The 23768-nt window shown below is 35.7% G+C and overlaps 2 protein-coding genes and 1 pseudogene across 5 annotated transcripts; 1 reads left to right on the top strand and 2 right to left on the bottom strand.

The window, feature by feature from the left end:
• Positions 1-877: 877 nt before the first annotated feature.
• Positions 878-10133, bottom strand: LOC142550000 (B3 domain-containing transcription repressor VAL1-like). 4 transcript variants are annotated; one of them, XM_075659254.1, is made up of 14 exons: positions 9768-10133; positions 9449-9595; positions 8771-8852; positions 8553-8669; positions 7519-8174; positions 7320-7416; positions 7053-7227; positions 6858-6934; positions 6705-6785; positions 6396-6611; positions 6030-6079; positions 5797-5910; positions 1921-1988; positions 878-1709 (listed from the first exon to the last, which is right to left on the bottom strand). In XM_075659254.1, exons 2-14 carry the CDS (start codon positions 9559-9561, stop codon positions 1036-1038), a joined length of 2520 nt encoding a protein of 839 aa, XP_075515369.1. In that variant the 5' UTR covers positions 9562-9595; positions 9768-10133; the 3' UTR covers positions 878-1035. The 4 variants fall into 4 exon arrangements, with proteins under 4 accessions (XP_075515369.1, XP_075515372.1, XP_075515361.1 ...); XM_075659257.1 differs by having other exon boundaries at positions 7519-8135; XM_075659246.1 differs by having other exon boundaries at positions 6396-6785.
• A 1883-nt stretch (positions 10134-12016) lies between these two features.
• LOC142513191 (glutathione S-transferase T3-like) lies at positions 12017-13089 on the bottom strand. Its single transcript, XM_075619716.1, has 2 exons — positions 12906-13089; positions 12017-12864 (listed from the first exon to the last, which is right to left on the bottom strand). Exons 1-2 carry the CDS (start codon positions 13087-13089, stop codon positions 12017-12019), a joined length of 1032 nt encoding a protein of 343 aa, XP_075475831.1.
• Positions 13090-14631: 1542 nt separating this feature from the next.
• Positions 14632-16756, top strand: LOC142549992 (trans-cinnamate 4-monooxygenase-like; annotated as a pseudogene).
• The last annotated feature ends 7012 nt before the right edge of the window (positions 16757-23768 follow it).

Below are 23768 nucleotides of genomic sequence, written 5' to 3'. Positions count from 1 at the left end.
CTTACTTGGGTTATCCATGAAAAAATATTATTTTTTATACTAATAATATTATTTTTTATTGTGAATATCGGTAAAATTGATTCGTCTCACAGATAAAAATTCGTGAGACCACCTCACAAGAGCCCTCTTCCAACCAAATTCCTCGAAATCAGGCTAACATGATTGAAGCTGTTGTTATAATTGTCGTGTCATCGATGGTGACAACTGTAATTATTAGGGAATTTAATGACTACTGTCATGTACCGACCAAATTTGAAGTCCTTGTATGTCCAATATTATTAATTTAGGTGGGGTTGGCTGCTCAGTTATTTTACAATGTTTATCTTATAATATAAATTAATATTATGTTTACTGTATTAGTAAAAATTTATAAATTAATATTATGTTTACTGTATTAGTAAAAATTGATTTAGTATACCAGGGAATTGCATCAATAATTATGGAATTAACAACATAGTTAAGGACATGAAATAGGGTTAATGGGATACTATGGGGGCATCAATTAAATGGTGGACATTTGATCTTATATCTACGGGAGTATTCATAAAGAAAACTCATTTCTTCAAAATTTACCTTCCTTTCTGATTAAGTTTGTGGTCCTAAGATTCCTCGGCAGTACGGCATGCGACTTTGTTTGGGTATGCAGTAGCATTATGATGAATGTGCAGGACCAATTGTGATAATGGATTAAATTTGAAAATGTAATAAACAAAGACATTATTCGCAACCCCCTAACAATTATATGACCAGAATTTCAGTTTTTAGACAAAAATGAAAACGTTAATATATATTTTGAAACTTGATTTAGTCTCAACAAATGTGGTTCGCTCGGGATATTTTCAAACAGCAAACCTCAATCCAAAGGAAACAAAATCACTCGCTCAACTCTATACCTTGTATACGACTACATAAGCTAAAAACAGATTATATGTATCCAAGAAAAAAAGACTGTGGTCACCTTAAAAAAAAAAGATTAACATTATATGAAGAAATCTATCGTCTAAAATGGTAAATGGTACCCAAAAGTAATGCCCCTTACCCATCTCCTGGATTATTTTCTTGTCCCGAATCTCTAGGAAGAATGGCTCCTTCACCGGCAACATTATCTTCCTTCCTAAGCATAGATGCTTCAAGGGTTGGTAAGGCATCCGGCTTCCCCAAGAACATATCGAAAGGAAGAGTAGAAACGCTCATCAACGTTGTCAAGCTCATCCCATCCTCTTCACGATACGGATCACAGTTCAAATCCAATCTTCCCATTTTCGCCTCGTCCAAATGCATTAGATTTCCATCTTCGTTTGCCTTCTGATGATTCATATCTAAAAGAGCATTTCCAGCGATATCTTCTTCTTCCTTCTCGAAACAAATTTTGGCACAAGCAGGCTTATCTTTCACCTGGGCGAGCTCATTCTCACGTTCTGATTGTCTCTTCTTCTTCCGCATCATTAGAGTCTTGAATCGGCGTTTTACGGTTGAACAGACGTTGCATTTGCATGTGGGCTCGTGTTTTCCTTTCCCACTGGGAGGTTGGATGCAAACAATGCAAGAGCATCCTGGCCGGTGTCGAGGATGTCTTGTGGTGGCCCCAGCAGAAGACTCTCCCGTGTCGCCAATGTTGTCTCCTAGAACTGCAATGGTAGCCAACGCATCTAAGCCAGACGGCTCCCCTTCTTTGGACACATTATCTGAAATTCTTCTCTTCTTAAACTCTGGAAATCATACACGAAACAACTCAGAATCGTTCACAAGAACAATTATTTCGTGAAAGAAACACATAGAAAGTGGTTTACAATAGACGTAAATAGGTGGTACATTCAGATTAACAAAATAGAGAAGTTCTCCAATTATTTAATTGCACATTTCTAAACGTCCACAAAAGGAGGCGGCATTTTTACATTGAACAATGCTTATAATTCATACCATTGTTATAGGTAAAGAGAGCTTCCAGATCCTGCAGACTTATATCGTCTAGTGCTGAACATGAACACCTGAAGCAAATAAACAGCACATCCTCAAAATTACTGCTATGAAAGATTTAGAAATAAACAGAAAAAATCTATTAATAAATTAAACAAGATATTGATATTTCATAGAGAAGCTTCAAGGGTATGGACATCGGATCAGAATCATACGAATCTTAAGAGTTTCTCATGTTAAGTTTGGAATGAATCATTTGTTGGGAAATTACACTGAAGCGATGCCGACCACGATGATAATAGTACCCAAACTTGTGGAATAAAATAATCAACAAGAACACAAAGATATACGTGGTTCACCCAAAATAGGCTACGTCCACGGAGCACTGAAACTTTTATAACTGGAAGAAATATTACAACAAGTGTATACACCAATACACTCAATATTTCTCACTCCCAAACCCCAAGTATACCGAGAAAATAATTTCTCTAACTCACACAAGAGAATTCCCGCACTCAAGAAAAAAATACACTCTTTTTTCTATGCACTCTCTTTTATCAAAGCTGAAAAGCTTTTGATTTTGGGATACAATAACTGAAGGAATTGAGCTCTATTTATAACTAATTCCCTCGTTCAATTTCATAAACTTTCCGATGTGGGATGTGTGGGAAAAGAAGTTTTAATTATTATTTTATTTAATGTGGGTCCCACCCCATTAAATAAATCTTACCTAACAATTCTCCTACTTGAAGACTTGATTTCAATCATGTCTTCACATCATCAGTGCAGCAGCTCATACCTCCTTTGTTAGTCTAGGAGACCAACTGAAGTCAAACACAACTTCAGTTTTTCAATGATAACAGCCTTCATGAGCATAGCTGGATTCTTCTTCCATAAATCTTCTCAAGCTTCAAGACTCCATTCATCCAATTTCTAAGGATCTCCATTCCAAGGATTTGTAATAGTGATCAGCCTGATACCTCAGAAAACCATCATTATTCATTACACCATCAAACTTCTTGTACCACTGTCTTGAAGCTTGTTTGAGACCATACAAGCTCTTCTGAAGTTTGCACACCATTTTCTCTTTCCCTCGTACTTCAAATCCCTGTGATTGATTTATTTCTTCATCTAGCTCACCATGAAGAAACGTCGTCTTTACATCTAACTGTTCCAGATGTAAATCTTCTTTTACCATCAATCCAAGTACAGTCCTGATAGTAGTTAACTTTACCACCAGAGAGAAAATAGCAGTGTAACCAATGACTTTCTTTTCACCTTTTACAACAAGTAATTCTTTGTACCGCTTGCTACCGTCATGTTCTAACCGGTACTCCCACTTGCTATGTAAAACCTTTTTACCTTCAGGAAGTTTTGACAACTCCCACATGTGATTGGATGACAGTGAATCCATCACATCTTCCATGGCTACTCCCACTGTTTCAAGGTCTCATAAACATCCGATTTATTTTTCACAAAATAAACCCAAAATTTCCTGCTCGAATTGTCAACAGTAGTGCCATAATATCTTGAGTGATCTCCAAGGGATGTCACAGGAGATGGTCCACATACATCAGTATGTACCAGCTCCAAATCCGCCGATTCCGGTTCTTTAACCTCTTTTGAAAAGCTCACCTTTTCTGCTTTCCAAAAAATACAGCTTCACATAGCTTGTGTTCAACGATCTTTAATTCCGGTAGCTTTCCGTTTGAAACAAGCATTTTCATTCCCTTCTCACTCGTATCCCCAAGCCTACTATGCCATAGACTTGAATTAACTCCAGCATCCATAGTCGCTAATTTATTTCTCAAACTGAAAGTCATATAAAGTGTTCCAGTTTTCTTTCCCCGAGCAACAATCATGGCTCCCTTTTTCACTTTCCAGGAACCATCACCAAAGGTCACCTTATGACCTTCGTCGTCAAGCTGTCCCACTGAAATCAGATTGTGTGTCAACTTTGGTACATGCCTTACTTTGTTGATTTTCCAGACAGATTCATTTGTCATCTTCATCCGGATATCACTCATACCAATTATTTCCAAATGTTTTCCATTAGCCAGGAAAACATTTCCGTAATCTCCCGCAATGTAATTATCGAATACATCACGATTACCAGTGGTATGAAACGAAGCTCCCGAGTCCATAACCCAAGAATCAACCGGGCTTTCCATGGATAGTAATAGAGCATCATGTACCTCCTCAGTAACAACATTAACGTCGTTCTTTGTTGATTTGCAATTCATTTTCATGTGACCAGTCTCACCACAGCTCCAGCACTTCACATTCTTTTCAAATGTGTTAGTCTTTTCCATTTCTTGACTTGGATCTACCATGCCATTGGTTAAAACTCTTTTTGTCACTCCTGCCCCTTCCTCTATTCTCGAGATTTAGAGCAGATCTCGATGATGTTCCTTCACCTGAATCCATCCTGCGAACTTCTTCAGCAAGAATTTGTTCTTTGACATCATTGAATTGTAGCTTTCTTTTTCCAACAGAGTTGCTAACCGCTGCCCGCATAGGTTCCCAATTGTCTGGGAAAGACGCCAAAAGAATAAGTGCCTGAATCTCATCATCAAATTTAATTTCAACAGATGTTAACTGTGAAACAATCGTGTTGAATTCATTGATGTGTTTAGCCACCGATGCATCTTATCTCATCTTCAAGTTAAATAACTTCTTCATGAGATGTACTTTATTATTTGCCGACGGCTTTTCGTACATGTCCGACAAAATGGACATCATTTCCTCCGTTGTTTTTGCCTCTGCCACGTTATGTGCCACGTTCTTCGTTAGGGTCAATCGTATTACCCCTAACACTTGTCGGTCAAAAAGCTTCCAGTCATCATCCTCCATCTTTTCCGGCTTCTTTCCAGATAGAGGTTGATGCAACTTCCTGCTATACAAATAATCAATAATCTGTAGTCGCCAAAACGTAAAATCTGTACCGTCGAACTTGTTGATTCCCGGTCCTGATCCATCATCTCCGGCCATCACTTCTCTAGCCTTAGCAAAAAAATCTAAAAAATCTTTTCTGATGTGAAAGATCAGACAAAGCTGCAACCACATAGCATACTCAGAATTCTTATGAATTTTCACAACAAGGCTCTGATACCAGTTGTTGGGAAATTACACCGAAACGATGCCGACAACGATGATAATAGTACCCAAACTCGCGGAATAAAATAATCAACAAGAACACAAAGATTTACGTGGTTCACCCAAAATAGGCTACGTCCACGGAGCACTGCAACTTTTATAACTGGAAGAAATATTACAACAAGTGTATACACCAATACACTCAATATTTCTCACTCCCAAACCCCGAGTATACCGAGAAAATAATTTCTCTAACTCACACAAGAGAATTCCCGCACTCAAGAAAAAAATACAACCTTTTTTTATGCACTCTCTTTTATCAAAGCTGAAAAACTTTTGATTTTGGGATACAATAACTGAAGGAATTGAGCTCTATTTATAACTAATTCCCTCGTTCAATTTCATAAACTTTCCGATGTGGGATGTGTGGGAAAAGAAGTTTTAATTATTATTTTACTTAATGTGGGTCCCACCGCAAATAAATCTTACCTAACATCATTTAATCATGTTCTAGTATCGTTGACAAGAAGCTGAGAGATACTCAAATTTGAAAATTTTGCTCTTAGTGTTGTCCCTTTTGGCTGATGTTTGAATTTTTAGGCACAACCCTCAAATTTAAAATAATTAGAAAAAATATATGTGTTGACCTTGAACATTTCTAGTTTATATTTATTCAAACATGGTTCCAAAAATTATTGATGCGCTCAGAAGGTTCAAGAATTCGCGCACTGAAGTTTATGAATTCCATATTTTCGTCTATATAGAACCTCTAAAAGTACTAACCTATTCGAGTCCCAAGTATTATCTGAACAAGTCCACTCGGCAGAAAGAAGAGCATGAACAGGTAATCTTCGCCATTTTGAGCAAATGTCGCATTGTGCAAGTTGTTCCTGCTCTCTGATAAAATTATCCAACATTATAATTAATACACACACAAAAACAAAAAATCTCCTGCAGACACTTGTTTAAATTTGAGTCGCAGTCTCACAAGATAAAAATAATACTTAAATTCTTACCCTGAAAGTCGAGAAGTGAAAATTGTCCTCTTACCGAAAATTGGTGGCTCCTAAGCAACAGAAGAATAATTAATACAAACTACTACCTAAGTAAAAATAAGAATCTGAACAGCCGAATATTATCGCCTGCGCCAATGCACCAAAAGTTACAGAAGTACAACTCAAAAATTTAAAAAACAACAGTTAAACATCATGTTTCAATTGTTGTGCCATGTCAATAGATATACAAAATATAACAGAATACAAAGTGAAATCCGAAAAACCATAACCATGGCGACATACAAGGTTTCATAATCTTACACCTTATAACATGGGAACCATTTTATTAAATTAACATATACGATGACCGAATGAAACTTTTCTTACATCAAATTCTTCAAATTCAAGGTCCTCGACCACGACAATGGTTGGTTTGGCAGATGGTGAGGGACGAAGCAACTCTTGTGCTTCTTCCCATGTAATTCTCAGCTCCACAGCTTCATCATTGGGCATAAGATGCCGTATATTTTTAATGTTTCTCAACTTCTTCTCAGACACATGATTACTTTGCTGCATGGAATCATCAGATGTTCGGCCTCCAGTCTTCCGAATATAGGGAAAGAAGATTATGTCATTATCATAGGCGTAAAAACAATAAAAGAATGAATCAAGTAAAAAAAGAAAGTAATAACTTACGGTAAGCAAAGTGTCGGTGACACCAGAATACGACATTTCCCCATAAGAATTACCATTTGGAAGGATGGTTGCATGAGAATCCTATTTGTTTCCAAATAAAATTACACATCAGCAATTGAAAATAATCAACAGGTTCATGCATAACATGCTTACCTGCACATCACTGTTATTTGTCGCCTTCCGACAGCCTATCACGAGCTGACCCCCAGGATCTATCCGACTAAACGTCACTGCTCAAAACACAAAATCAGTAATATAATTTTTGTTTCCATCAAACAGTTTGACAAATAAGCATTAATGATAAACACTTTAGTATATAAAAAAAATTATAATCATCGGAGGATATACCTACGTCACCGGCTTGTACTTGCATATTTTGGATGCAAGGGGTAACACCCTCCAATACATACATTCGGCTGTTATTATTAGGCCAAAATCTAAATTGAAATGTCCAATGTTTTCCTTTTATGTCCTGAATCCTTATAGGTATACCTTCTGATTGATTAATAGGCGGAAAATATGCCTGCATCAAATATATTTGTGGTGATGATTTCCGAAGTTTTGTCACTAGATGCTGAAAAAAATAGTAACACTAAGTAAAAACACAAGACTGACTTCAGCACAGGCTTTAGGAAGGACCAAGCGACCAATTCGGCCAGCGTCACTTGCACTCAGGATCTTCTCAAACAATGGTACAATCGAGGATTTCAAGCTGAAATTATACAGTCAAGGCAAACTCTGCATAAATTTTTTTTCTTGCAAAGAAAAATCTGTGTCAGGAATAAAAAAGGAACAAATAAATTATAGAGGATACTCTCCGGATAATTGCTGCAATTCTTGATCCGTGATCTTAGGCCAGTAGCGAGGAAGCAGCTGAGTCCGACCCCGCCCATCAGCTGGAGGCCTAGCAAAACGTTTTTGCGCAATATTGCCTTTGTTTGTCTCTGAACAGGATGCAGGACTATTCTTGACTGGCTTTGAGAATGCTTGCTTTGTACTTTTACCATGTTGGAAAGAACTTTTGCTCTGTTCGACCCCTTCAGTAATCTCTCCAACAAAAGGCAGATGCGAACTTGAGCTACCTAAAGGAGTTGCCAAAGAGAAGTTTTGAGACTGCTGAGTCAGAGACTCGTGTGTATCTTTAACTTCTTGTTTTGGTTGACCGATATCTGTTTTGAGAAAAGCAGGTGAGGAACACTGCTGTCTGAGATTTGATACGCAGTTTTGGGTGTCCACGGTTTTCAACATAGATTCTTCTCGTCTAACTTGCCCGAGCTTCGAAATCACGTCAGTTGCTTCCACAGCCTTCGTCAACTGAAGAAGTCTCTCAGTACTAAATTTGTCGTCATTTCTTTTATGCTCAGTAACTAGAGGATACACATCTTTTACACCATTTGTCATAAACGGGCCACAGGGAAGATCACTGGGAGTCTGCTTGAATGATTCAAGTATAAGTACCAAGGAATCATCCTGTCATCTCATAAGATAAGAGATATTCAAAAGTAATCGGATCATGCATCACAAATAAACAGAGCCCAACTTCAGAGGCTTTCAAAGGAACAACAATTTCATGAACTGCAATCAAGACAAGAATCTATCCAAACGCGAATACAAATAATGTTAACGTAATTGATACAAGAGTAACGATTTCGTTATAAGATGGTCAATTCACAACAGATGCAATCCATGATTCAAGAATTCGAAGACACCGGATGAGATGGAACAGAACTTGCAATTTCTTAAATTATTGAAAGAATTTGCGTATGCATATCATCCCCCCTAGATTTACCTCTCGAAATAAGCACATTATAGTTCTTGCATTTTTTGCGATGGTAAAGGAACAAAAACCTGAACTGGTTGCACAGGTTGAATTTCCAAATGCTTTGCACAGCTTAGGCAACTGATACCTCCGAAATCCATGTATTCATACAGATATCTTGAAGCAGTGCACCCACAGTGGATGATCTGTCATGCCGAATGACAAAGGATAGACACACACAAAAAAAGCTTAATTAACACATAAGAACAACTTCAAAAAGACGGCATGGATGTCAATACATAATTACCTTCCTACATAATTTGCATTCCCTCCAACCAGATTCCTTAAAGTGGAATGTCTCACAGAAGACTGAATTCTCATACGCTAATCTGAATCCACATTAACCCATATCACAACACGAATTGAGCAGACCACACAAATTAACTAACTGATTAAGTGAAAAGAAACTTATTTAATTCCTAAAAAAATCTAGCTCAATAAAAAATAGATACAAGATATAGACATCATACACAAGAACTCGAGCACAGCCAGTGAAGTAAGCATACGGATGAAAACGTGATCTTTCAAAGAGAAACAGATTCCATATATCTATATGAATAGCTCCTGAGCCAATTTAATAAATACAGATGAAAAAAATGTTTCTTTTTTTAAAATAAAATAAAATGAACAAGTACAAAATGGGGAAAAAAACCCACGAGGAAAAACTACGAAAAACTGAGGAAAAGACAAGGGAACCAAAAATGGCGCAGAAAATAGAAAAAAAAAATTCTAAAAATAGGACACACACAATGACAGCAAAAACATTCATACTAGCGGAAGAAGAAAAACTCTCTGGTGGAACGATATTTTAGGAATCAATATTTCACATCCCCAAATTACCCCCACGAGCTAAAACCAGACGCGGGTGGAGGTGATAAATTGTATGCCGAATTGTGAAGTGTTAAATTTGGCATTCAGAAATTACCCGCAGTAGTGACAAAGCGTGGCGAATCCTCCTGATTTCAAGCTCCAACCTTTTTTCCACTCAGACAACGTCGTCGTACGGCACGCGTCATTCATGCAATTCTCTGACCCCATTTCTCGCAAATTTCAACTCCCCAAGTCAAAATCCCTATTAAACCCAAACATTATACATCGAGATCAAAACCCTTCAAATCTGAAATCTTGCTGACCCAGACGGACAAAACACAGAATTCTTCGGGCAAATCGCCATATCAAAAGAAAAACAAGAGAAAACTTCTCGTGTACCTTAATTTTTCAGGAAAAAAACATTTTCCACTTACCTTATCCAAATCAATCAAATGCACGACCGCATGTAACCATCTCCAGGACGAATCAATCCAAACCCACGTCGCCAATTTTTTTTTTATCACAAACTAGAAATCTTGGATTGCATCTGAGATTCAAAAATCGAAAGTCAAAACTGCGGCGGCCGCCGATGGCCCCGTCGGTGGTGCTACTGATTCTTGCAGTCCCAAAATCAAATTAATTAAAATTAAATATAAATTAAAATTAAAATTAGATAAACAAACTAGAGATGTGTGTAGATACAAGGATGTGTATGTAGCGTAGGCGTCGCGGCTCTGCGTAGAAAGAGAATTAAGAGAGAAGAGAGAGGGGGGCGTGCATGCAAAAAGGGAACAGATGAACAAAATGCATGCACGAAGACAGATGCACTAAATTAATGTTGTTTAATTGGAAATTCATTTTTTTATCCAACAAATACTTCAATAATATCATATATTCTTTTAAAATATTAAATTAGTTAAATTTTATAAAAATTAAACTAAATTGAAAGTTGACGATAATCCAAATAAAAAACTAAAATACGGACATACTAGGAATGACGTTTTTCTCTGAATTAGACAGAGAATTTGATATCCCACCTGAATAGAAGAGGATATGAATTGAATTTTTTATCCGATTTAATAAATGAGTAAACGAGTGATTTTTCGGTATGGGATGAAAGCGGACATAGTTAACATTCTACCCACACCCGATTATATATATATATAGGTATGTATGTATACATATATTTATGTTTTCATTTAAATTAAAAATATTAATTCTAATTTGCTTTTCTTGAATGATGTTAATTAGATAGAACGAATAAAATTATTAGTATAAAGTTAATGTTATTTTTGTAGGATAATTGTGTTTGAATAAATTATTTATAATATTTTGTTATTTCATATATGATGTTTACATTGTTTATTTTTCTATCTTTAATATTTTTCTTATTGTTCTTGTAAGGATTTAGTAAATAAGCATCATTTTATCGAAATAATTCAAATTTGAAAAAATTAAATTTAGGTGGTAGTAAGATATTTTGGTAGGATATAGATATACAGACTTTCGACAAATATGAGGATGAAGATAAAAGTTGAATATCCAGCAGAGACGAGGATGTGTACGAGGTGGATACAATAAATGAGGATGAAGATAGATGCATAAAATCTCATCTGAGCTCAACTCATTGTCGTCTCTAATTTTGGAACAGGACGACACAACACAACACAATAAAGTTAAAACTATAAAATTGAAACTACTCTTAAATAGACGGGTCTTATATTTTGAAAACAATTTTGAAATTTAAGGGGAAAACGGAAATATATTTTTGTTACATTTGGAAAAAGAATTTTAAATTTCATGTCTAATGTTTTCAAAATCGTAAAATTCTGTATTTTTTTAATAAAAAAAAATTGTAACATCCGCCATTTGAATATATTAGGTTGTATTTCGAGACAAAATTTGGAGTTGCCGAATGAAAAGTAAATATAAAACTTTGATAATATTCATACAATTCATTGACGTTTACTTAATGAATATTTGTTTGCTTAATGAATATTTTGCATGTATGGAATGAAAAGATAAAAATAAATTTCTCGAGATCAAGCTATCAAGATTTTAACAATGTTCTTGAACATGCGAAATTAAAATCAATAGACTTCACATATATTGATAAATGTTCAACCTTAAATACACAATTGAAATGGTATCTTTTATCACTTGAATGTATACAAATGTATGTATTTAGAGCATCCACAATGAGTGAATGTTATAACAACCACCAACTCATCAAAAATCGTGGGGTTCAATGCCACATACTCATTATAACAACATATCTCTTTTACCCACATTCTTTTTAACATCCAAACTCATTATTTATGAATCTCACAGTCCACTCAATCATCTTAAATTTTTTTCATATTAAATAAATATGTTTTAAATATATTTTACATTATTTAAATCATTATTCTAATTTTTAAAATAATCTTACTTTTTAATAAAATATTTTATAAATTTTCATAAATAATATTAATGTTTTTTTAAATATATTTATTAAATAAAATAGTTGTTCGAAAAAAATACCACAACAGCTACTTTGCAACGGCTAGTTGACAATAATAATTTTGCAAAGATGATAATAATTAAAAATCACATTAATCGAAATGACAAATACAATAATTAAAAATTACAATCACTCTGGATTATAATAATAATAATAGAAAATGAACGTTGAGTAAATAGTTTAGATATTCCATCTCGACCTAATATCCTGGCATAGACATTCATGTATGATAAGGTGTTCCTCTGTCATCTGCGAGGTGTCTTTGTTCAAGATTTCGTACTCCTTCAATTTCAAGCGTCGATTATTAGCTTCAGATCTGGACAAGGCAGCTTTTGCCTTAATCTCCTCTACTTCGAGTTGTTTTTGTTTCAGATTGACTTCGGACTTCTTCACGCTTGTGTAGTCGGTGAACTTTGCGAAAATATTATTGTAGTTTAATGTCAGATCTTCTATGGTCGATTTGACTCTATCTTTTCTCTTTTTTTTTGCTGTCTTTTGTCCCATTGGACGGGTATCTTCATCATCCAGGTCTATGCTTACCTCTTGGTTAGAAGAGGTGTTGCTTGCTCCCGAGTCTGAAGTATTCGTCTTCTTTGTGGCCACATAGTGATCAGCGGACTGTGGAGTAAACATCGGACGGTATTTGACAATTCTCCACACATGCTCGAGATTGAATGCAACACCATTGTTTTCGGATCGATATTTTTCGTACGCAAATCTCAATATATCTTCGTCACTGTGACCACTTCGATATAAACTGTAAACACTATTATAATTTGCGTTGAATCGATATACCTTCTTTTGGATTGTATTGTGCCAATGTGACTGTATAACATTTGCACTTCTGGTGTTTGAACCTGAGGGACGATTCTCACTGTAGTAGCTTGCAACATGTCCCCAAAAAGCATCCGCTTTTTGATCATTGCCGATTATTGGATCATCGTTGATAGTGACAAAACTTCTCGCTAAGACCTCGTCTTCAATCTTTGTCCAACTTGAACGCTTTCTTGAACCATCAGCATTTGAAACTGCTTTTTTTCTAAATGGAAAACCTCAATTGGGGATTCACGATCGGAAAATTGCGTCTCTGAGACAAAAGTCGGAGTTGCAGGTTCATTCAACATTGGAGATGTGAAAGACATAACATTTGTGTGCGGGGTACTATATCTATGAACAACCGGCGGCGTGAATACGGATGACTCATGTTTTGCCAATATTCGGCTGGATCGGTTGACATGGACCTCGAGGGGCATATTTCGGATGATTCATAGAATTTCCAAAACCTTGGAAATTTTGAAGATTTTGGGGAGGAAACATCATATTTGGAAATGGATGTGGGTATTGATAATTTGGTGGAATTTGTGGATTTTGGGAAGATGAATATTTTTGCGGGTTGTTTGTAGAATTCAAGAAATTTGTAAAAAATGCTTTATTATTTTTATCCATTTTGGATAGAAAATAAGATTTTAGAACTTAAAAAAATAAATGGGAGAATATTAAAAAGTATAATTGGAGAGTGTAATGAGTTGGGAATGAAAATATGTTTACACATTTGTGGATATTTATAGAAGAAAATTGAAACTAACTGTTAATTAGTCGTTACAAATTTTTTGGATTTTTTATAATTAAATTCGAATTTAATTAAATATTTTTTTTAAAAAAATTTACAACGGTGTGAAAATCCAAAATTATTAAAAAATTTACAACAATATGAAAATCCAAAATTAATGAAAAAATAAAAAAAAATTAAAAAAATAATTTCAAAATACGTGGAGTCCGCTTAAAAACAAATTTTAAAATCAAAACACGTGGGGCCCGCCTAGGGCTGCCACCACGTTTTGTGGCGCGTGCCAGCACTTCTCCTCTCTCTTGTGAGTGGGTGTTAATAAAGTCCACTCACAGTGGAGAAAAGCGTTAAATGGGTGTTACACCCTCATCGTGGGTGCTCTTATATGGAATTGGAATATCATATGCCTATAGGATTTGTCCAAGGCCCAACAAGAAGAATTTGTTAGTGTCCAACAAATTTGATTGCTTTTTAATTTTAGTGTCTAATTTCGTATATTTTTAAAATGAAAATTAATACAGAAACTAATTTGTTACCATTCTTTTCTTGGATTCTCTATATGGACGTTTTAGTGAATCTAATTGGTTTAATGTTATCCAAATTGACACAAATTTTGTTGCATGAAACAAATATTTATATACCATGCCATATAATTTTTAACATGTCGATATTATAAAAAATATGATTACCGGCTTCTTGTTTGGTCGATTTTTTTTTTAGAATACAAGTATGATATTATTTCAGATTACAAAGATATAACATAAGTGTTCGCACTTTTGACGGGACTTGAGCGTGGACTCGAGACTTGTTTATCTCGGACAAAGAGAGTACAAGGAACAACCAATCTATCTAAATAAATTAGAAAAATTATTCTTAGTCAGTGAGACCGTCTCACAAGAGACCTACTGTACAATTTGATATCATAAATATGAAAATAAAGAATAAATTGGACACCGAGATTTACGTAAAAAATTCATAAAAAATTATTAGAGTAAAAATCATGGATAAGATGAAAGAATTTCACTATAATATTTTATGGTGTACAATCATTCATTATGTTTTCAAAGAGAACATATATTTTTTTAATACATAAAAATAAAATATCTCATAATTATTACATAACTAAGCAACGAAAAGTTAATAAAAAAAACTATAAAAATAAATGATAACAAAATACGAGGACGGAGCTCTTCGTCTTCGTGAAACCACGTTTAGACAATTTCCTTCCAGTTGCAACTCTGATACGACCCATCTTTTTCTCACAATGAATCACCATGCATTTATTGTGTCAATATCTTTCTTTGCCGACACTTCGATTATTGTTGTTATTTTTCATCCGTGTTCGTTTGCGAATCGGTGGCAAAATCAGCAGCAGTTCCTCCCTGTAAAATTCTGGCTCTTTCACTCTTCCAAATGGATCTTTCCCTCTTCCAGAAAGCCCTTGTAAGTCTCCTTGTCTCAGTAACATTCGCCATTTTTGTGTCCACGCTACGCAGAAAGCGGTTTAAGTGCCCTCCGGGCCCATTCTCCTTGCCCATATTCGGTAGCTGGCTCCAAATTGGCAACAAGCTAGACCACCACGACTTGATCCGCTATGCCAAGAAATTCGGGGAAGTTTTCTTGATCAGGATGGGCCAAAGAAAGATCGCCGTGATCTCCTCGAAAGAGCGAGCCAAAGAAGTCTTGCTCGCTAAAGGAGTCGAGTTCGGCTCCCGGTCCAGAAACATCGTCTTCGACATCTTCACTGGTAAAGGGCAAGACATGATCTTCACGGAATACGGGGAGCACTGGAGAAAGATTAGGAGGATCGTGACGGTACCATTTTTCACAAACAAGGTGGTGCAGCAGAACCGCCGCGAGTGGGAGGCGGAGGCGGCCGCGGTGGTGGAGGATGTGAGGAAGAACCCGGCGGCGGCGACGGAAGGGATTGTTCTGAGGGATAGGATAGAGTTAATGGCGTACAATAATGTGTACAAGATCATGTTTGGGAGAGGGTTTGCGAGTATGGACGATCCTTTGTATCTCAAGGTTAAGACCGTGAACGCGGAGAGGAATAGATTGGGGCAGAGTCTCGAGTACAATTTTGGTGATTTTTTTCCCATTTTGAGGCCTTTCTTGAGAGGTTACTTGAAGATTTGCCAAGAGGTTACCAAGAGGAGGTTGAAGTTGTACAAGGAATATTTTGTTGATGACTGGAAGTAAGTTTCACTCTTTGATCTAAATTATTAATTATAAATCTTGGAAAATATTGTATCACTTGAAAAGTAAGTAATTCCTTTTGGACACCTTTTTTTCTTTTTCTTTTTTGAAATTTTCAACAGAGAAAATGTAAGCACGAAAACAACAGAGAACAAAGGTTTCAAACGTGGAATCGATCACATTCTTCAAGCCAAAGACATGGGAGAGATAAATGACGACAATGTTCTCTACATTGTAGAAAACATGAATGTTGCTGGTACGTCTAATAGGTGCTATAACATGTACATCTTTGAAACTCAATTTAATTCAACTCTAAAACTAAATTCAATCAGATTTGGGTCCAACTCATTGTTGGAGACTGCCTCTCAAACTCGTTTTCTTTAGCTAAAAATGTTACAGAAACCTGAATTATCTTTTTTTCCGATGGAGCAGCAATCGAGACAACCATATGGGCGATAGAGTGGGCCGTTGGAGAACTGATCAACAACCCTCGGATTCAAAGCAAACTCTGGGCTGAGATGTCGGGCCGGACGTGCAGGTTACCAAGCCCGATACCCTCAAGCTCCCCTATCTTCAGGCAGTAATAAAGGAGACTCTTCGCCCGAAGAATGATCGTCCCTTGTTTGGTTCCACACCTGAACCTGGAGGATGCTGATCTCAAGGGCTTTACGATCCCAGGAGGAAGCCGAATCTTCGTCAACGCCTGGTGGCTGGCGAACGACCCTGCTCACTGGAAGAAGCCGGAAGAATTCAGGCCCGAGAGATTCTTGGAGGAAGAGTGTAAGGTGGAAGCCAATGGTAATGATATAAAATATATCCCGTTTGGGGTTGGCAGGAGGAGTTGCCCCGGAATCTTCATGGCGATGGCTGCTATGGGGATCACCTTGGGAAGTTTGGTTCAAAATTTCGAGCTTTTGCCCCCGCCGGGACAATCCAAGGTCGATATGACAGAAAATAATGGACAATTTTCTACTCGCATTTTGAACCGCCATACCATTGTGATGAAGCCACGATCTCTCTGAAGAAAACTACTCTTAATTTGTGTATCGACCAAATATTTGTCTTCTCTTGGGCAATTACGTGTGTGCTCTTGTAAGAATTCAACTTCATCGTTTTGAAAAAAATTCCTGAATTTGTAGAGACTTCGTAACAAAGGTGAAGACCCCAAATTAAGTCAAATCTCCATGTATTTTTATGGATAATACACGATGATCGTCTAACTTTTTTAGTTAACTTATTAAGCTGACAAACATCTTATTTTAAAAACTTGTAATTTTTCAAATTTATAGTAACTTTGAGCTTATAAACTATCTCAAAAACTTCATCCAAACCTGTCTTGATAGCACAACACACACAATACAAATATTATATATGTATATGTATATATATATATATACAATACAAATATTATATATGTATATGTATATATATATATATATATATATATATATCTGTGTGTGTGAGATGACGGAACGGGAAGAGCTAGGATGTAGAAGATCATACCATGAGTGATTCGGCGGTGTGTGTCTATATATATATATATATATATATATATATATATATATATATATATAAGTGAGATGACGGAACGGGAAGAGCTAAGATTTAGAAGATCATACCATGAGTTATTTGGCTTGTTGGGTTTGGGCCAACTTTTTCCAAGCCCATAACCCAAAGCCCATTCCCTTAAACATTGGCCTACTAGGTTATTATGTCTTATTATAAAATACCCATTGGTTCCCAGCAGCAAGGAGCGTAGCGTGAGATTTTTGACAAAGGCAGTAGCTTGAAATTGTGCGCTGTACGTTCCATTCTTCTTCGGCGTGTGTTCTTTGCTTGGTGCATGTGAGCTATTCTCTTCTTTTCCCTTCTTCCTCTCTATTCCTCAAGTGATATACGAGAGTGTGTGAGATTGGAAATTGTCCTCGGTTCCTTGTGTTGTCTCGATCAGTGCCGTTGCCTACTGTGTGTGGTGAGCTATGTGCTTAGGGGCAATTCGCTAAGGGTTGAGTTGGTTATCAGTAACCGGGGTTTTGATCGAAAAACCTTTTGTGGTCTTCGCCTTGGTTTACTGTGTATTTGGAGAGGCCAAAATCAGTTCGTCTGAGCCCCGTTTTATCCTAACATATCATATTATATTGTTTCTTGTTGTGTTGAAAGTTTCAGGTTGTCCAGCCAGAAAAAGAAGATACGGCATCACCCGATGGGCACCTAACAGTGGTATCAGAGCCATTGGTTACTGCCCGCCTTGCTGCCCGCCGTGCCGTCGCCTTCGGTTCGTCGAAATCTGAAACTCTTACTTAGGGTTTCGCTATGGTATATTGGCTGGAACCTTTTTTTACTGTTTTTTGTAGAATAACCGCTTGCCGCGGATTTATGTGCTGGGATTTGCTGCTGGTAGAACGCTGGGTTTTATATGCTTGTTGTTTACTGTTGTGTTTTCATTTCCGTGGCTAAAAGTTGCTTCCGTTGTGTTCGTTTTGATCTTGTGTGATTTAAATTTTTTCTGTGTGAAAATTTGTTTTTTTGTTAACTGTTGTGTTTTTTGAAAATGGCTATGACCGGATATAATCTTGAACATTTTAATGGAAAAACAGATTTTTCAATATGGCAGCAGAAAATGAAAGGTATTTTGGTACAACAAAGAGTTTGTAAAGCGATAGACTTGTCATATCCTGCTGCTGAAACTCCTGAAAAAATGGCTGAAATGGATGAGTTTGCTTATTCGTCTATAATTCTGAACTTGTCTGACTCTGTGTTAAGAAAAGTTAGTAAACTAAAATCGGCTAAGGAACTTTGGGAAAAATTAGAAGAACTTTATACTGAAACTTCGTTGCCCAGTAAATTGTTTTTGCTTGAGAAATTTTTCCGATTCAAACTTGATTTGAACAAGGACATTGATGAAAACCTTGATGTGTTTACCAAATTAGTTCAATATACTAAGTATAGAGGAGATAAAAATATTGATGATTACACCCCTATTGTTCTTTTAAATGACATACCTGATTCTTACAGTGATGTTAAATCTGCTATTAAGTTTGGTAGAGATCAGGTAAGTTTAGAAACTGTCGTGAATGGCATAAAAAGCAAAGAGATAGATTTAAAAACCAATAAGGGTAGTAATAATTCTGGTGAGGTTATGTTTGTTAGAGGAAGGTCTAAAAAAAGATTTCATAATCAAAAACCTTCGAACAACCACAACCAATCTTCTGTTAAAAATAGAGGTAAGAGTAAGGCAAGTTCCAAGTCGAGACCCAAGAATAGAAAATGCTATAATTGTGGTGAAACTGGTCATTACATTAGAGAGTGTTCTATGCCCAAGCAAAACCAAAACCAAGATTTCAAAAATCAGCATAATGACCTTGCTAATATGGCTTCTGGTAGTGAAAACATGGGTGATGTTTTTATTGTGACTGAGGTATGTGATATGCCTGTGGTGAATTCTGTGCATTCAAGTTCTATTTGTGAGAATGAATGGCTAGTTGATTCTGCGTGCACTTTCCACATGTCCCCATTTAAAAATCTGTTTTCTAATTATAAAGAAGTGAAGCATGGGTCTGTTTCTATGGCAAATGAAAAATTGTGTCAAGTTGCTAGTCTTGGTGATGTATCCCTGAAATTTGGTTCTGGTTATGTGTTAACTTTGCAGAATGTGCGGCATGTTCCCGATTTATGTCATAATTTGATTTCCTGTGCTGCATTAGAAGATGATGGTTTACAGGGTAGATGGGGAAATGAGGTTATGAAAATTATGAAAGGGTCTTTAGTGGTCTTCAAAGCTGCCAAAAAGAGAAATTTGTATATTTCTCATGCTGAATGTGAATCTTGTGTGCAAAATTCTGTGATGTTTTCTTAAGTGACAAAACTGATTTGTGCACAAAAGATTAGGTCACATGAGTTCTAAAGGTCTTGAAATTTTGCACAAAGATGGTTATTTTGGTAGTGATAAATTGTCTTGTATGCCATTTTGTGATTCTTGTGTTCTTGGTAAACAGTCTAGAGTTAAGTTTCCAAATTCCCCTATTCCCAAACACTCTGTCATTTCTGAAATACTTGAGTATTTGCATGCTGATGTGTGGGGTCCTGCTAGTGTGCCAACGCATGGTGGAAGTCAGTATTTTCTATCTGTTATTGATGATTTTTCAAGAAAAATTTGGGTGTTTTTAATGAAAAACAAATCTGATGTGTTTGAGAAGTTTAAAAACTGGAAAAACTTGATTGAAAATCAAACATGTAAGAAAATTAAAATTCTAAGAACTGATAATGGTCTTGAATTTTGTAATCGATTGTTTGACAATTTGTGTGCTGAATCTGATATTCAAAGACATAGGATAGTCCCTTATACGCCTCAGCAAAATGGTGTAGCTGAGCGTATGAATAGAACTTTACTTGAAAGGGTGAGTTGTATGCTTGCAAGTTCTAAACTTTCAAAAAAGTTCTGGGGTGAAGCTGTTTGTACTGCTGCTTATTTGATAAATAGGTCTTCTTCTGTGCCTTTGAATGGTAAGTGTCCAGAATCTGTGTGGTCTGGTACGCAAATTAATTTTCCAAACTTGAAAGTTTTTGGTTGTTCTGCTTTTGTGCATCAGAAAAATGACAAACTTGAACCTAGGTCTGTGAAATATGTTTTTCTTGGCTATCCTGATGGGGTTAAGGGTTATAGATTGTGGTTAAGGGACCAACTTGGTTTTAAAGTGATAATCAGTAGGGATGTTGTTTTCAATGAGTTTGAATTTCCCTGTTTATCTGTTCCTTTACCTATTCCTAAACCTACCACTAATACAAACAAGGTGGAGCATTTACTTGGTTCAAGTCATGATTCTGAAAATGTACAGAATGTTCCTGATGTGAACAATTTACCTGAAAATTTGTCTGAAACTGTTTTTATAATCAAGTTGATGCTGATGTGCATGAAGAAAGTGCTGAAAATATGCCTGAAACTGATCTTAGTGATTTGAATGATTATCAATTGGCTAGGGATAGATTTAAAAGAAATATTAGGCAGCCACAATGTTTTGATGATTTTCATAGGACTTCTCATGCATTTAGTGTGTTTGAATCAATTGATAATGTTGAACCTAAGTCATATGAAGAAGCTTTAAAATCTGAAAATTCTGTGCAATGGTTAAATGCGATAAATGAAGAAATTAATTCGATGCATGTTAACAACACTTGGATTCTTGTACCTAAACTTGAAAATTGTTCTGTTGTGGACTGTAAGTGGTTATTTAAGGTCAAAAATGAATGTGAATCTGTTAGATTTAAAGATAGGTTAGTGGCCAAGGGCTTTACTCAAAAGGAAGGGATGGACTATACTGAAATATTTTCTCCTGTCGTAAAGTTTACTACTGTGAGAATTATGCTTGCCCTTGTTGCTCAGTTTGATTGGGAGTTGAAACAATTAGATGTTAAAACTGCATTTTTACATGGTGAACTTGATGAAAAAAATTTTATGAGGCAACCTGATGGTTTTGTTGATTCTAAGTATCCTGATCATGTTTGTTTGTTAAAGAAATCTTTGTGTGGATTGAAGCAATCTCCTTGACAATGGAACAAAAAGATTGATGAATGCATGCTCTCTATGGATTTTACTAGAAGTAATTGTGATCATTGCTTGTATTTCAAACACAATGCTAAAGTTCATGTTTTCTTGCTTATCTATGTGGATGATATGCTATTGATTAGTCCTTGTATGAAAACTATTGATCATGTCAAAAATTGCTTGAGCGCTAAATTTGATATGAAATTCCTAGGAGATGCTAAACGTATTCTTGGCATGAACATTTATAGGGATAGAAAACGTTCTGTCATTTTGTTGAATCAGGATACATATGTTAAGAAAGTTTTGAGTAAATTTTCCATGTCAAATGCAAAACCAGTCAATGTACCTTTAGCTGGTCATTTTGTTCTAAGTAAAGAGCAATCTCCAAAAACTGATTTTGATGTTAAAAACATGAAGAATGTGCCATATTCAAATGCTATAGGTTCTGTCATGTATTTAATGGTTAGCACAAGGCTTGATATTGCTTATTTTGTGAGTTGTTTGAGTCGGTATATGTCTAATACTGATGTTTACCATTGGCAAGCTGTCAAATGGCTTTTGAGATATCTGAATGGTTCTGTAAAGCATGGTTTAAAATTTTCAAAATCTGATGTTGGTGTTAAATTGGTTGGATATGTGGATTCTAATTATGCAAATGATAGGGACAATAGAAAATCAACAACTTCTTATGTGTTTACATTGTGTAGTGCTTGTATTAGCTGGAAATCTCAATTACAACACATTGTTGCTCTTTCAACCACTGAATCTGAGTATGTTGCTGTCACTGAAGCTTTAAAAGAAGCTATTTGGTTGAAATGTTTTATTTCTGAAATTGGTTTTCTTGAAGGTGAAGTTGTAGTATTTTCTGATAGCCAGTCTGGTATACAACTGTGTAAGAATCCTGTTTTTCATGATAGAACTAAACATATTGATGTTAGATTCCACTACATTCGTGATGTGGTTGCAAAAGACATAGTCTATCTTGAAAAAATTCCTTCTCAATTCAATCCTGCTGATATGGGAACTAAGTGTTTGTCTGTTGAAAAATTCAGATCTTGTTTAAAAATTTTAAATTTTGATACTTCTGACTGATGTGTTCGGTTTCTGTTCTTTTTTGTAGCTTACTTAGTGTCTGCAATAAATTGGTACTTGTACTAACTTTGTGTTTTCTGGAAGTGGGGCGATGATGATGGCTGTAGGTGACTCTCCTGTACAGTGAACCGGCATTGGGCTAAAAGGTGGAGAAATGTTGGGTTTGGCCCAACTTTTTCCAAGCTCATAACCCAAAGCCCATTCCCTTAAACCTTGGCCTACTAGGTTATTATGTCTTATTATAAAATACCCATTGGTTCCCACTAGCAAGGAGCGTAGCGTGAGATTTCTGAGAAAGGCAGTAGCTTGAAATTGTGCGTTGTACGTTCCATTCTTCTTCGGCGTGTGTTCTTTGCTTGGTGCATGTGAGCTATTCTCTTTTTTTTCCTACTTCCTCTCTATTCCTCAAGTGATATAGGAGAGTGTGTGAGATTGGAAATTGTCCTCGGTTCCTTGTGCTGTCTCGATCAGTGCCATTGCCAACTGTGTGTGGTGAGATATATATATATTTGAGAATAAGCTATGTGCATATTGGTTGGCACTACGGACTATCGGAGAACATCGAATTCCTCCGTCAGCTCTGCTTAGTTAATCTCTATTTTCTGTCTAATATCGGATCAAAGGTAGTAATTTCTAAAGTCTTTGCTCTTTCAAGTGTCTCTTTCCATTTACACTGCCACGTTCCTTTTAGGTTTTTCGTGTTACCTTTCATCGAGTGTTGGATTTTTCTGATTCTGAATAGTGATTAGGTATTATGTAGATGAGTTCGCGTTTTGATGAAGAAACCATTATACGATTCTGCTTAGAATACGAGACAACTGTACTTCACATATGGTTTCATGTTTTGTTTATTTGGTTGCATTTTTTTTTATATATGTAATTAGATTCTAAAATTTTCGTTTATTTCTTATTATAAGAAAACACTGCTGATAAACGAGATGATTTTGTCATTCATTGATTTTGTCATTAATTATATGAACCTTTATATATTAGATGGGACAAAAACTCGTGTGAGACAGTCTCACGAGATATATTTTGTGAGACGGATCTCTTATTTGGGTCATTCATGAAAAATATTACTTTTTATGCTAAGAGTATTACTTTTTATTGTGAATATCGATAGAATTGACCTGTCTCACAGATAAAGATTCGTAATATCATCTCATAAGAAACCTACTCATTAGATTGATGGGTGCGCAAGCCATCAATCGATTTTGTCATTAATTATATTAACCTTTATATATTAGTAACTAATATTATGTCCAAAAAAAACCTTTTCTTGTATTTTAAAAAATATTATAAGAAACTATTTTAGTGAGTTCTAAAAATAACTAAACAATTTATTAATCAAAATTAATTACTGAAGGATTTACAAAATAATTAATTAGGTTAAAAAAACTATAGAAGTGAATTATCCACTTCGTGGGTTGCTAGTATTGATCGAAAATGGAGCATGCACGTGACTTTATATCTTATTTTTCATCTCTATATTTTAATTCAGATTAAACTATTTTGTGTATATACGTTAGAGA

This window comes from Primulina tabacum, chromosome 1 (genome assembly GCF_025594145.1).
Source record: "Primulina tabacum isolate GXHZ01 chromosome 1, ASM2559414v2, whole genome shotgun sequence".
Lineage (NCBI taxonomy): Eukaryota > Viridiplantae > Streptophyta > Magnoliopsida > Lamiales > Gesneriaceae > Primulina > Primulina tabacum.
This window is presented reverse-complemented; position numbering and strand designations above follow the sequence as displayed.

Bases quoted from the DNA above. Each gene is read 5' to 3' on its own strand.
- LOC142550000 (XM_075659246.1), bottom strand. From the start codon at position 9,561: ATGGGGTCAGAGAATTGCATGAATGACGCGTGCCGTACGACGACGTTG. The intron at 8,853-9,448 runs GTAATTTCTGAA...ATGTGGATTCAG, and splicing joins ACGCTTTGTCACTACTGCGG to ATTAGCGTATGAGAATTCAG. The intron at 1,710-1,920 runs GTATGAATTATA...TATGATTTCCAG, and splicing joins TCTCTTTACCTATAACAATG to AGTTTAAGAAGAGAAGAATT.
- LOC142513191 (XM_075619716.1), bottom strand. From the start codon at position 13,089: ATGCCCCTCGAGGTCCATGTCAACCGATCCAGCCGAATATTGGCAAAA. The intron at 12,865-12,905 runs GTGAATCCCCAA...GAAAAAAAGCAG, and splicing joins AGAGACGCAATTTTCCGATC to TTTCAAATGCTGATGGTTCA.